The sequence below is a fragment of the Theropithecus gelada genome, chromosome 4 (genome assembly GCF_003255815.1).
Source record: "Theropithecus gelada isolate Dixy chromosome 4, Tgel_1.0, whole genome shotgun sequence".
In the NCBI taxonomy this organism is placed as follows: domain Eukaryota; kingdom Metazoa; phylum Chordata; class Mammalia; order Primates; family Cercopithecidae; genus Theropithecus; species Theropithecus gelada.
Window position 1 is genome coordinate 8,221,783 of NC_037671.1, and position 14,268 is coordinate 8,236,050.

Consider the following 14,268-nt stretch of genomic DNA (forward strand, 5'->3'; position numbering starts at 1 on the left):
GCTCTGTCGCCCAGGCTGGAGTGCAGTGGCCGGATCTCAGCTCACTGCAAGCTCCGCCTCCCGGGTTCCCGCCATTCTCCTGCCTCAGCCTCCCGAGTAGCTGGGACTACAGGCGCCGCCACCTCGCCCGGCTAATTTTTGTGATTTTAGTAGAGACGGGGTTTCGCCGTGTTAGCCAGGATGGTCTCGATCTCCTGATCTTGTGATCCGCCCGTCTCGGCCTCCCAAAGTGCTGGGATTACAGGCTTGAGCCACCGCGCCCGGCCTGTTTTATTATTTCTTACGTGAAAGGTAGCAAGTAATATATGCTCTCTTGCACTTTGCCTTTTTTACTTACCAGTGTATCTTGAAAATCATTCCATATCAGTTCAGAGAGATCTTGCTCGTTCTGTATTACACCTGTAAAAGTATTCTATTGTATATATAGACCACAGTTTATTTAACATCTTTACAATGTAAGACTTTAAAAAAAAATGGTGCAGCTACGAACAATACTACAATGAAAATTTTGTGCATATGTATTAATGTTGGAAGTATGTTTTCAGGGTAAGTACCTGGAAATGGAAGGACTGGGTCAAGAGATCAACAAATATGTAGTTTTGTTGGGTATTGTCAAATTAATCTCCAGAAGGGTTCTACCAGTTTCCATTTTCACCAGCAAAGTATGACTGTACTTACTTTCCAAAGCCTCAACGTATTCAAAAGAATGTGTTGTCTAGCTTTTAAATTTTTGCCATTTTGATTGAAGTATTATGTCAGTGTTATTTTAATTTGCTTAATTTGCTCTTCTCTAAGTTTGAATTCCTTTTCATATGTTCAGGAGTCATTTTCATATCTTTTTTTGGTGAATTGTCTGTTCTTTTCCCATTTTTCTATTGAGTTTTTGGCCCTTTGTCAACTTTTAAAAGTTTCTTTACGATAGTGGTGTTACCTCTTTGTGGTATATGTTTCCTGACTTTTGTTCCCCTTCTTTTTTTTTTTTTTCTTTTTGTCAGTTTTCAGGTGGAAAGACTTTTATGTGTGTGTGTGTGTATGTTGTTAATGATTTTTAGTTTTATTGTATTTTAATCAGAGAGTATAGTTTATTATTTCTTCTTTATGGAATATACTTATTTCTTTGTGACTTACTATGTGATCAGTTTTTGTTAATAGTCTCTGGGCCCTTGAAAATAAAATGTATTTTTAATTATGAAGGGAGTAAGTTTAATATGTGTGTGTGTGTGTGTGTGTGTGTAAAATGCATGTATACATATTTATGTATACACACATGATTTCATTTCCTGATTATGTTTTTAGGTCTTTTATGTTGTTAATTTTGCACATTTGATCTTATACTAAGAATGGTGTATTAAAGTTTCCTATTATTAATATTAATGTGTTTCTATGTGTGTCTTTTGCATCCCCTATGGTTCTTTCTACACAAAGGTAATTATTGTCTTATTGATGTATAGCTATTCGTAAGTATTATACCTTCATTGTGATTTGAAACTTAGCATTAATACAAGATCTTCTTTGTCTTGCTCAGTGCTTTTTTGCTTGAATTCTACTTTTTCTGATTTTAAGAATGCTATGCTTGCTTTTTTATTGTATCCATTTGCCTGTTTTATTCTGTCCATCCATTTGTTTTTAACAGTGTTTTAGGTGTATCTTTTGTATAGTTGAGTAATGCTTTGTGGCCAGATTTATTTTTTTTTAAGAGGTAAATTAAACCTGTTCACATTTATTGATAAGACTTTCACATTTATTGAGTTATTGATATATTTGATCTCAACTCTATCATATATTGTGGTGTTATGTATGTCATAACATGTTATATTTTATTTCTCTACAAAATATGTTTTATTATGCTTTTGAATTGAAATTTTTTTATTTTTAAGGTTATATTTTTGTTTTAATGGTTGCTTTTATTCTTAAAACTTTTAAATTCCCTTATTCCTCATATTTAACTTTGTTCTGTCTAGTTTGTCGTAAAAGTATTCTTTATTGCCTATGCAATAATTAATATATTCTACTTTCCTCTTTGCTTCTTTCTTTCATTTTTTAGCTGTGTTATTTCTACTTTGTCAGAACATACAACAATTGGATAATAGTCTATCAATGTAATCCCCAGCTTTTAGTCTGAAATCTACAATGTTTATGTATTAACATGTTCTCGATTTGTTTTGTGCTTAAATTTTCCTAGTTATTTATTACTTGAACAAGGCTCATGCTTTGGTAAATCCTTTAGAAAGAGCTCATTAATGTGACATTCGTTATGCTCTTGTGTGTTTCAAGTGTTTTCTGTAGACTTGGTGCTTTAAAAACAATATTGATGGATATAAACTTCTTGGTCCACATTTTTAAAAACTGAGTTGTTTGAAAATGTAGCTTCATTGTTGTCTTGTTTCTGTGTTGTTTTTGAAGAATCTGATGCCATTCTGATTGCTTTACCCCTCTACTTTAGTTGATCTTCTTGCCTAGAGGTCTTGATGATTTTCCCCATTGTTTGTGAATGTGTCCTATATTTGATCCTTCCAGGTTCTTTTTCACAGGTACCTGTTTTATCTGGTATTAGTTCTGCTGCATTGGTTTTTCTTCCCTCTTTAACAGACTCCAATTATATAAATGTAATTCCTTCTTTGCCTGTGTTCCATTTCTACCACTTTCTCTCTGATTCTTCTTTTTTTATTTTACCATCCTCCTCCTGGTTGTTTTTCTCCTTGTCTTCAGTGCCCCCTTATTAAATCTTGATTGAGTCCATTGTCACTTGAATGCTTTGGAATTTAGACTTTGTTTCTGAGATAATTTTATTTCTTTTTTTTTTTTCTGAGTTAAATCAGTTATCTTTTCATTTTTTTCTCTCTTTTTGTTCTTAATTTTTGAGTTTCTGACTAAAGCAATTTATATCCTTATATGCTTGATTGAACATATGTAACTTAGTTTTTAAGTATTAGTTTATGTTTCTTTTTAGTGCTCTTTGGTTTTTTTGGGGGGGTGGGAGAAAAGTTAGATTTTCATTAGTTGAGCTCCTTTGAATTAACTTTCTGATTTTTGAGTACTAATTTTCTATATTTTTATTGAATTTATTTGTTGTTCCTTTTTGGTTGTGTAAAAGATTTATAGGCAGTACCATTCAGGCCATAGGTATGGGCAAGGACTTCATGACTAAAACACCAAAAGCAATGGCAACAAAAGCCAAAATTTACAAATGGGATCTAATTAAGCTAAAGAACTTCTGCACAGCAAAAGAAACTACCATCAGAGTGAAGAAGCAACCTACAGAATGGGAGAACGTTTTTGCAATCTACCCGTCTGACAAAGGGCTAATATCCAGAATCTACAAAGAACTTAAACAAATTTACAAGAAAAAAAATCAAACAACCTCATCAAAAAATGGGCAAAAGATATGAACAGACACTTCTCAAAAGAAGACATTTATGCAGCCAACAGACACATGAAAAAATGCTCATCATCACTGGCCATCAGAGAATTGCAAATCAAAACCACAATGAGATACCATCTCACACCAGTTAGAATGGCAATCATTAAAAAGTCAGGAAACAACAGGTGCTGGAGAGGATGTGGAGAAATAGGAACACTTTTACACTGTTGGTGGGAGTATAAACTAGTTCAACCATTGTGGAAGACAGTGTGGTGATTCCTCAAGGATCTAGAACTAGATGTACCATATGACCCAGCCATCCCATTACTGGGCATATACCCAAAGGATTATAAATCATGCTGCTCTAAAGACACATGCACACATATGTTTATTGCCAACACTATTCACAATAGCAAAGACTTGGAACCAATCCAAATGTCCATCAGTGATAGATTGGATTAAGAAAATGTGGCATATATACACCATGGAATACTATGCAGCCATAAAAAAGGATGAGTTTGTGTCCTTTGTAGGAACATGGATGAAGCTGGAAACCATCATTCTCAGCAAACTGTCCCAAGGACAGAAAACCAAACACCACATGTTCTCACTCATAGGTAGGAATTGAACAATGAGAACACTTGAACACAGGGTGGGGAACATCATACACTGGGGCCTGTTGTGTGGTGGGGGAGGGAGGAGGAATAGCATTAGGAGATATACCTAATGTAAATGACGAGTTAACAGGTGCAGGACACCAACATGGCACATGTATACATATGTAACAAACCTGCACGTTATGCTCATGTACCCTAGAACTTAAAGTATTTAAAAAAAAAAAAAAAAGACTTCCTTAGTCTCTGGTGCCCTCTTCTGTTAGTGTAGCAATGCACACTTTAGTGGTTCATTTATTTATTTTTGGTATGGGTTAGAGAATGGCTTTGTAAATCCTCTGATGTTTTAGTTGTGCTTTATCTTTGGCAACCTTGAATTTTCCTTTTTGCATCTTTTTTATGTTCCTCTCGATTGAACAGGTTGTCTTTCACTTTGTATTAACTCCTTTCTCTTCCATTGTAACTATGCTTTTGGAGGCCTGTCACTTCATATTGGGCATGCTTTTATACCACTTTTCTGTAGTCCCTGCTCAGGCCTACTGGGACACTTTTTAAAGGATTTTCACACTTAGTGTAACTTACACTTTCTGGGTTTTTAAGGTCAACCTTAGCACCTCACTCATTCTCCTCTCTTTCTCTTATTTTTTCCAGCTTGCTCTTGCTTACTTTAAAGCCTTATCAGTGGGTAGGAGTGTAACAGTTCTGTCCCTAGGTTTTAGCTGGCCTTCCTTCCTTCCTTCCTTCCTTCCTTCCTTCCTTCCTTCCTTCCTTCCTTCCTTCCTTCCTTCCTTCCTGTCTGCCAACGGCATTGTGTTCAGTAGTTTTATTTGTTCTTCTTGTTGCTCTAAATTATTTTTAGAGGAAGCATTGACAGCTGTCATTGTCTTTTGTCCTCACAAGAATAATTTGAGGCCTAGGAGATTAGAATATTTTTCTGAAAATGGTTTTGTCTAATTTTGCTGGCACGTTAGAGGAAGTGTGTCTGGGATTGCCTTAGTTCATCTTCTTAGCCCAAGGCTCTCTCTATTGTGCAGAAAATGTGACATCTGACTTCAAGTCTGCGCAAGGACTGGTTTACTTTTGTGCTCATCCTCATCAAGGGGGATGAGTCTTTTAGGGACTCCAGCACCCCAGCTTGGTTCCACAGCAAAGCTTTCCCTTTTGTCTCACTTCCATGGTAAGTTGTTACATACCCCACGTTCAGGTTTTCAGTTGATAGGTTAGATAGGCAGATATTCTCAACGCTTCTCTCTGGCTTTGTGTTTACTTTATTATTTATTTATTTATTTTTAAATTTTTTACCCCTGGCTTCATGCTTCCTATAGAGTTCAGTCACTCCGCTCTATCTTGTTTTTACTTCTTTAATGCTTTTAAGAATTTCTGTATTTTTTCAGTAGCATTTATCAGGAAGTTTGGTTCTAATTATCCAAACCAATATTACTAGAAATGGCAGCTGATTCATTCTTTTATGAAAATATTTTTTATGTTTGATTATGCAACTCTGAGTGGGAAGAATGGTACATTCATTTGCTCAGTTATCTGTTTTGAGCCAATCTTCTACCAAGTAAAGACCTGCTCTGTCACTGACCAGAAAGTTAGTTTATTTCAGTGGTAAAGCAACTTATGACTGATGATAGCTGTGGTTAATAATCATGATATGAGGAAAACTTATTTAGCCATTGGAATGCACCAGGTACTCTGTATTTTTTATATATTATTTTGTTTGTAATAAAATCTACTAATTTACTATTATTACTCCCACTTTGTAGATGATTCCCTGAGGCTTGGCTACCATATCACTTGCCTAAGTTTACATGGATAGTAAGTGGCAGAAGCATGTTTCAGGCTCTGCCTTGAGCTTTGGAGATACAGGGCTAGCAAATTCCAGCTTGCTTTCTACCTTCATGGACCTTACAGGATTTATTTCCTCGACACTGTGGGATGGTCAGGGATGTAATTTTAGAGTATGAAAGGGATTCACTGGTATTTCCACTAGAATTGAGGATAATGTCTCTTGCTAGGAAATGACTATAAGTTCATGCAAATGAAAAACAGATTAGCAAAGATCAGAAGAATGTCTTAATTCTTTAAAGACCCTCCATACCATGTAGTGTAGTGCTTTCTTCAGAGCTGTACCAAGTGAATGTTAATTTCATTACATTTATTGACAAGACATAATGAGTCTTATACCCACATTATAACTTTTTAAAGTCAAAGATTCTTAGCAGAATTTTAAAGTTATCTGATACAGATGGGCCAGGATATTTTCTTTATTTATCCTTTCTTGTTGGTTTACAGTTATTTGCTGGTATAAAGGATGGAGACAGCCTGCAGCTCTTTGAACAAAGTTCTCGCTCTGTGCATAAACAAGAGACACACACCATGGAGGCCGTGAAGCTTGTAGAGTTTGATCTTAAGCAGACGCTTACCAGGCTCGTGGCACATCTTTTTGGAGACGGTAAGTCCTCAAACGCAGGTTGGGTATCTTTTATCTGAAATCCTTGGGACAGAAGTGTTTTGGAGTTGTTTTTGTTTTGTTTTGTTTTGTTTTGTTTTTCAGATTTTGAAATTCTTTTTTTTTTTTTTCCCCCGAGACAGAGTCTTGCTCTGTCGCCCAGGCTGGAGTGCAGTGGTGCAATCTCAGCTCACTGCAACCTCCACCTCCCGGGTTCAAGGAATTCTCCTGTCTTAGCCTCTGAGTAGCTGGGATTACGCCCATCACCACACTTGGCTAATTTTTGTATTTTTAGTAGAGACAGGGTTTTACCATGTTGGCCAAGCTGGTCTCAAACTCCTGGCCTCATCATCCGCCCACCTCTGCCTCCCACAGTGTTGGGATTACAGGTGTGAGCCACTGTGCCTGGCCTGAAATTCTTGCGTATACATAATGAGATGTCTTGGGGATGGGAGCTAAGTCTGAACACGAAATTCATTTGTATTTCATATACACTTTATGCACATAGCCTGAAGGTAATTTGATACAATATTTTAAATAATTTCATGCATGAAACAAAGTTTTGACTGTGATTTGACTGAAAACTGTAATGAGATCAGGTATGAAACGTTTCACTTGTGGCTTCAGATTGACTCTCAGAAACTTTTAGCTAGAGAAAGAAAAATGCTTATAACCTTTGCTAAGAATGATAATGGATTGGGATCAATGTCATCAATGGAGTAAAAATATACAGGCTGATTAGGAGTATATTATTATGTTATTACATGAGGATGTAATCAGTGGAGCAGGGTTTTTTTTTGTTTTTTGAGACGGAGTCTCGCTCTGTCGCCCAGGCTGGAGTGCAGTGGCATGATCTCGGCTCACTGCAAGCTCTGCCTCCTGCGTTCACGCCAGTCTCCTGCCTCAGCCTCCTGAGTAGTTGGACTACAGGTGCCCGCCACCATGCCTGGCTAATTTTTTGTATTTTTAATAGAGATGGGGTTTCACCGTGTTAGCCAGGATGGTCTTGATCTCCTGACCTCATGGTCTGCCCACGTCGGCCTCCCAAAGTGCTGGGATTACAGGCGTGAGCCACCACGCCGACCCAGTGGAGCTAGGTTCTTAACCATGTGAATGAACCAGTGGAAAACTTTACATATTGCCATACTGATTACCACTATCAACAGCAAAAATACTAACAGTATATTATTTCCTGCAGGAGGAACGATATTGTTACAATGTAGACCTCACTTAGTCACTTGCCTTTATTTTTCAAAAAATACTTGTTTTCAGTAATGCCACCTTCCCACTCCAACTATTTTTAACTTAATTGAGATGTATTTTGTTTTTTTAAAGCACGATATAAAGAGAAGGTTGGTGGATTTTCTTAATTGTGACTATCTTTAAGAAATACTTATATTTCTTATTTGAGAAGACAGATACCTACTGTGGTTGGGATTCTCCTTTACTGTCTTATTCTTGTGAGCTTTTTTAAAAATCAGTTTTGTTGAGGTATAATTAACATAAAGTAAGCTATACATATCTAAAGTATACATTTTGATAAGTTGACATACAATGAACTGAACATGAACGTACTTGCACAATCTTACAAGTTTTGACGTCTTGCAAGTTCATGCCATGAAGCTACCAGCAGAATCAATAGATGAACACCTTCATTGTCCCCAGCAGTTTCCTCCTGCTCATTGGCAGTCCTTCCCTTCTGCGCTTACCACATCTCACCCCAGGCCACATGTGATCTGCTTTCTGGTGCCATTAATTAGTTTGCATTTTTTAGGTTTATATAAATGGAATCTTAGAATATGTGCTCTTTTTTGTCTGGCTTGTTTTACTTAAAATAATTATGTTGAAATTCATCCATGTCATAGTGTATATCAGTAGTTGATTCCTTTTTATTGTTAATCAGTATTCCATTCCACGATTTGTTTATCCATACATTCATTGGTAGGTATCTGGGTAGTTTCTAGTTTTTTTGCTGTTATCAGCAAAGCGTCTATGATCATTCATGGATGAGTCTGTCTGGGTCCTAAGTTTTCACTCCTCATAAACGTAGGTATATGTTTAACTTGAAAAAAAAAAAACACAAAAAAACTGCTAAGCTATTTTCTGAAGTGGTTGCACCATTTCGATTCCCACCAGTAGTCTATGAAAATTCCAGTTGCTGTACATCTTCAGCAACACTTGATAGGGTTAGTCATTTTAATTGTAGCCATTCTAACAGGAGTCTAGTGGTATGTCAAATACATATTTGGCATTTATAAAGTATTCAATTCCATGATTTGTTTATGCATCCACTCATTGATAGATATCTGGGTAGTTTCCAGTTTTTTGCTCTTACTAGTAAAGCATCGCTGAACATTCATGGATGATTCTTTCTGGGTCCTAAGTTTTTACTTCTCTTGAGTAAATACCCAAGAGGGAATGACTAGATCAAATAGTGGGTGTATGTTTAACTTAAAAAAAAAAAAAAAAAGCAAAACTGCTAAACTATTTTCTGAAGTGGTTTCACCATCTCAATTCCTACCAGTAGTCTATGAAAATTCCAGTTGCTGTACATCTTCAGCAACACTTGATAAGGGTAGTCATTTTAATTGTAGCCATTCTAACAGGAGTCCCGTGGTATGTCAAATACACATTTGGCATTTATAAAGGACTCCTCCATATAAGCAAACAGAAATTGCAACTTAAGAGAAAAATGGGTGAACATGAAGGTGGCAAATGATATATATAGAATGACCAATAAATATATGAAAAGATGCTTATCTTTATTAGTATTCAGGGCAAAACAAAAGAAAACCACCAGGAGCATTTTCAAATGGGAAGTAATTTTTTCAATCTAACGTTTTGAATTGTTGACAAAGATGTAGAGAAATAGAGTGTAGCACAAAGTTCTGGCCTTAGTTAGGATTCATGGTCACCATTCTTTCAACTGGGACTTTAGTACTAACTATTCTTGATTCACCTCTATTTTTTCATACTCCAGATTTCCCCTACTTATGCCTGAACTCAAATATGTATTTAAAGAGAATCTTGTTGTAATTTATTAAGGCTCTCCTGCTCTGTTTAGCAAAGTTTGTTAGAATATCTTGACTGCCGTATTGCCAAATGCATAGTTCATGTAATATATAAGAAACCACTAGCTAATCCTGTATATTTTTAATATAGATATATTTTCAAAAAGTGTACATCAACTTCAAGGTAATGTTTTTCTAGGAAGTGGGAAATGGCGTTAGGGAGGGGTGGAAACCATGTTTCAAATGTATTTATAATGTTTTACTTTTTAAAAACTAAAGTTAAATATGACAAAATGTTATAGTTTGATAAAACTGGATAATGAGTATATGCGTGGTTGCTATTTTCTCTTCCTGTCTCTAGGTTTGATATATTTCATTAAAATGGCATAATAGTGAAATAGGTTTCAAACAGAAATTGCTGATGTGAAAAACCTATGATAGCCAGCATCTCTTTGCTTTCATGATAAAAGAAAGGAATTGTAATATTTTAAACAGTTATATAATCTATTTAACACAAATACAGGGAGATGGATTGTGCTGTTCAGGCCATTTTACAGGCAGGGTAAGGTAGAAGGGATTCTGGTATTTTAAGGAGATAGTGTTCTGTCTTTACAGAAAGATTCAGGCTCATCTGAATTTTTCTGTTGTCAAACTATGGAGAGAATTTTTTTAGCACCTTCCTTATTTATGTCATCCTACACATTTCTATGATCAAATGATTTGCTGTTGGTGCCACAGGCAAGGAGCCTCCTCCTGAACCCAGCCTGTGCTCCTGGAAGGCTCCTGGTGAGGCACATGCATACTGACACCTAGAGGAGAAGTGGGAATTAGCCTTGGGAAGGGATAAGCAAGGGGAGGGGCAGACGAATGGGGTGAAAAATGACAAAGTAGGTGACACAAGTACTCGTGGAGAGCAAGCATGATGCAGCACAGTCTATGGAAAGAAGGAAAGAAGAGGCAAGGGGAAGAAAAATGATTGGCAGCAGACTCTTATGACCGTGGAGAAACGGTAGTGTAGAATCAGAAAATTTAAAATGAAGCTCTTGTTCATCCCCTTACTCTGAAGTCCTGAACGGGTCACGTAGCACTTCAGATCTCAGTTTTCTAACTTTTAAAAGTTGCGATGATACTTACTTCACTTGAGAATAAAACAAGATAACGTGAAAGACGCCTTGTAAGTAGAAAATATCCAATAAATGCGTAAATATGAACAAAGGGAAGGAGGAGGGAAGGGAAGGAAAGTTAAGACAAGACAGTAAAAGCAGGGAGCACATGAGGAAAGAGTAATACGATCAAAGAACAACGGTCGTGGTTGATTTGCCTTTATCACGTCTAAGGAAGCGAGAAGGAGCAGTGTACCGCCAGACTGTAGCACCACAGCCTTACTGGTGCTGATGGTGGCTTTCATATCTGCACCAGCAGATATTTTTAAAAAATAAGTCATGTACTAGCCTCTGTATAGATTATGTAAGCTTTCCAAGGTGTTTCAGGATATATATCTCTCTGAAAATACGGTCCTAGACTTTCCTTTGTATTATTTTTTATATTCATATTTCCGTAGCTTTCAAAACCAGATGGCAGGTTTCCTTATAAAAAACCATTTCTGCAACATATCTTTTCTGACTGTGATGCCCGTCCTGACATGGTGGGCACGATCCTGGACAAGAATTAAGAATCTTAAATTTGGGCCGGGCGTGGTGGCTCATGCCTGTAATCCCAGCACTTTGGGAGGCTGAGGCGGGCGGATCACTAGCTCAGGAGATCGAGACCATCCTGGCTAACATGGTGAAACCTCGTCTCTACTAAAAATACAAAAAATTAGCCAGGCATGGTGGCGGGCACCTGTAGTCCCAGCTACTCCGGAGCCTGAGGCAGGAGAATCGCTTGAAACTGGGAGGCGGAGGTTGCAGTGAGTTGAGATTGCGCCACTGCACTCCAGCCTGGATGACAGAGCGAGACTCCGTCTCCAAAAAAGAAAAAATAAAGAATCTTAAATTTTAGAATAGCAGTGAAGTTGTAGCTTCTTTCATTTAGGCATATGTTTGCTTTATTTTTTTAAAAATATTGTCAGCCTAGACTTCAGTAGTCAGCTTTTATTACATATCGATGTTGCTATTTTATAAATGTTCAAATTTTTTGTCTGTGAGACTGAGTTGGCAGAATCATGGAATGGAATTAAAGTTTAAAAATTCACCTGCTTGGAGAATACACGTTGGTTCTCATACACTAGAATCTATCTGGGAAGAAAGCCTTTTCTTTTTCTTCTTTCCTTTGAGCCATGGTCATTTTTAACCCCATCCACACGGTGGCCAGGCATCCTGAGACTGCTGAAAGGCACCTCATTCACATACCCTTGCCATGCCCTGGTGTATTTCTTCTGGGTGTGTTGCCATGAGCTGTTCTTGTAGAGGTGTGTGAGCTTGTCCCCGACTGTGTTTGCCGTGTTTGTGATGTCCGCTGTATTGCCTCTCGGGGGAGTTGTGAAGTGGGAAGGTGACCGGAGCCCGGGCCCATCTGATGAACTAGAAGGGTGAGTGGGTCTATATCACAGAACACAGACAGTGCTGTGTGCTTCCTTCATGCTCACACTGAATGTTAACAACTGTTTCAGGATTCTCAGCTGTTTCTTCTGAAATCTAAAGAAAAGTGCTTTGTTCATTTTTGTGTTTTTTTTTTTTTTTTGAGATGGAGTCTGTCATGCAAGCTGGAGTGCAGTGGCGCGATCTCAGTTCACTGCAACCTCCACCTCCTGGGTTCAAGCGATTCTCAAGCTTCAGCCTCCTGTGTAGCTGGGATTATAGGCGTGCACCACCACACCTGGCTACTTTTTTGTATGTTGTATTTTTAGTAGAGATGGGTTTTCACCGTGTTGGCCAGGCTGGTCTTGAACTACTGACTTCAGGTGATTCACCCACTTCGGACACCCAAAGTGCTGGGATTACAAGTGTGAGCCACCGTGCCTGGCCACCTTGTTCTATTTCAGGCATTTCAGAAGCACTATTTAGTTATGGGTTTTGGGTTCTTGCTGTTGGTTGGTTTATTAAGTAATTTTGCTAGCTTCTGAAAAACATCTTGGTAAACCTGTCTAGGTGCCATCAACCCGGATTAAATTTAGATTAATAATAGCAATAATAATGGTGATAATGGTAACAATAGAGATAATAGTAGCAGTGTGAAACCCTGTGCTAAGCATGTTGACAAGGAGTTTTTTTCTTTTGACCTGCATCTATGATACGGGTGTTACAATCTCCGTTTTTCAGATGACGGAACCTAGACACAGAGAAATAAAGTGCCACGTAAAAATCACAGGACTGGTAAGTATTTGAGGCAGTTGGAGCCCCCAGTCTGACTTCTACGGCCATACCAGAAGTTAGCTTTTTGATAAGATACAAAGAAATCTTATTAGTAATATTTCAGAGACTGTGAGGCCTACAAAAGCCACGATGTCATCCCCCCAAAAAAACAAAACAAAACAAAAATCCCCTCGGGGCCAGGCGCAATGGCTCACGCCTGTAGTCCCAGCTACTTAGGAGGCTGAGGCAGGAGGATTGCTTAAGCCCAGGAGTCCAAGGCTGCAGGGAGACATGATCATGCTACTGTACTCCAACCTGGGCAATAGACTGAGATCCTGTCTCTTTTAAAAAGAAAAAAAAAAAATGACCTCTCTCTAGGTGCTGCCTCTGACTCTTTCCTTTACCTTCTCTCCCCATTCTGTGCCTCCTGGTAGCTAGCTTGTGGTAAAGCCTCCATTTACTACATCATATCCAGTTATATTCTGGGTAGCAAAGACCATTTAAAAACTTAAGGTTCACTCTTTCTACAGTTAGTGATGAATGGGAACTACCTCTACAGGCCTCAGAAATATTCAGCAACTCTTTTTATATTTGTGTTTATGGTCTAGGCTTTTCACCTTTTGTTATTATTATTATTGGATTCCTTTGTTCTTGAAAAGCAAAATTAAAAATTGGAACACACTATTTCCTTGTGGCAGTGTGTTATTACAGCTGCTTTAGTTTCAGGTTTTTTTCCTGTCCAAATGTGGTTTATTATTTTCTGCTAACATTTCAATTGTACCAGCATCCTAAGGCTATTATAAGAGAGGTTATCATTTTAGAATTAGAAAAAAAGAAATAAAATAACCCTTTAGACTATTTTTATGCTTGTGGATTTTGTTGTCATTTTTAATATTTCTCAAGTGTTTTCTGTATATTTTGTACTGTGCTTGGTAGATCATTTCTTTCAGAGTAAGTAAGGTGGGGATTTAGGATTTCTAACTTTTAAATTTCTCTTTCTGTCCTTGAGTTTACAGCCTTTCTTTGGCACAGTTTCTTTGCTAAACATTGGCATTTCCCTTTCTAAAGGATTGGCCTCATAGCACGGTTTAGATTAATGAGTGTGAAGGAGAGATGGATTGGGACCCTCTGTTTTTGACAAGGTATGTCACCATGGGGGAGTCACGTCTTGTCTTTGCTTGTTGAAAGACCTGTGGTGGTCATTGAAGTGCACCTCCCAGCATCCCCTCCAAGGGTCCAGGCCGATGGGATTGCAGATCGCCTCCAGCTGTCAGCTTCTTGGGGAACTGCCTTAGCTGCACGGAGCCTCCTTGCCCAAAGACATGCCCTTCCCAGGGCAGCCCACATCCGAAGACTGAATGTGGCAAGAATACAAAGGCCCTCCATGGGCCATTCTAATGGGCTGTCTGCTCCAGACCTCTGGCAAGGTAAAGGCTTCACTGGCCTGATTGTAGTTTGTTGGCTTCTCCCTCTGCCCAGTTTGCTGCCACTGTCTTCCATCCACAGGTGTTGATTCCCTTCAGGTAACTTGCTT

At 38.1% G+C, this 14,268-nt stretch overlaps 1 protein-coding gene across 3 annotated transcripts in view; it reads left to right on the plus strand.

Moving 5' to 3' along the window:
* Nucleotides 1-14,268, plus strand: part of FARS2 (phenylalanyl-tRNA synthetase 2, mitochondrial) — a 521,140-nt gene that overhangs the window by 152,409 nt on the left and 354,463 nt on the right. For all 3 annotated transcript variants that reach the window (XM_025382275.1, XM_025382276.1, XM_025382274.1), the window contains one exon: nt 6,274-6,433. In XM_025382275.1, the coding sequence (XP_025238060.1) occupies nt 6,274-6,433 (160 nt within the window). The remainder of the gene's footprint in view (nt 1-6,273; nt 6,434-14,268) is intronic.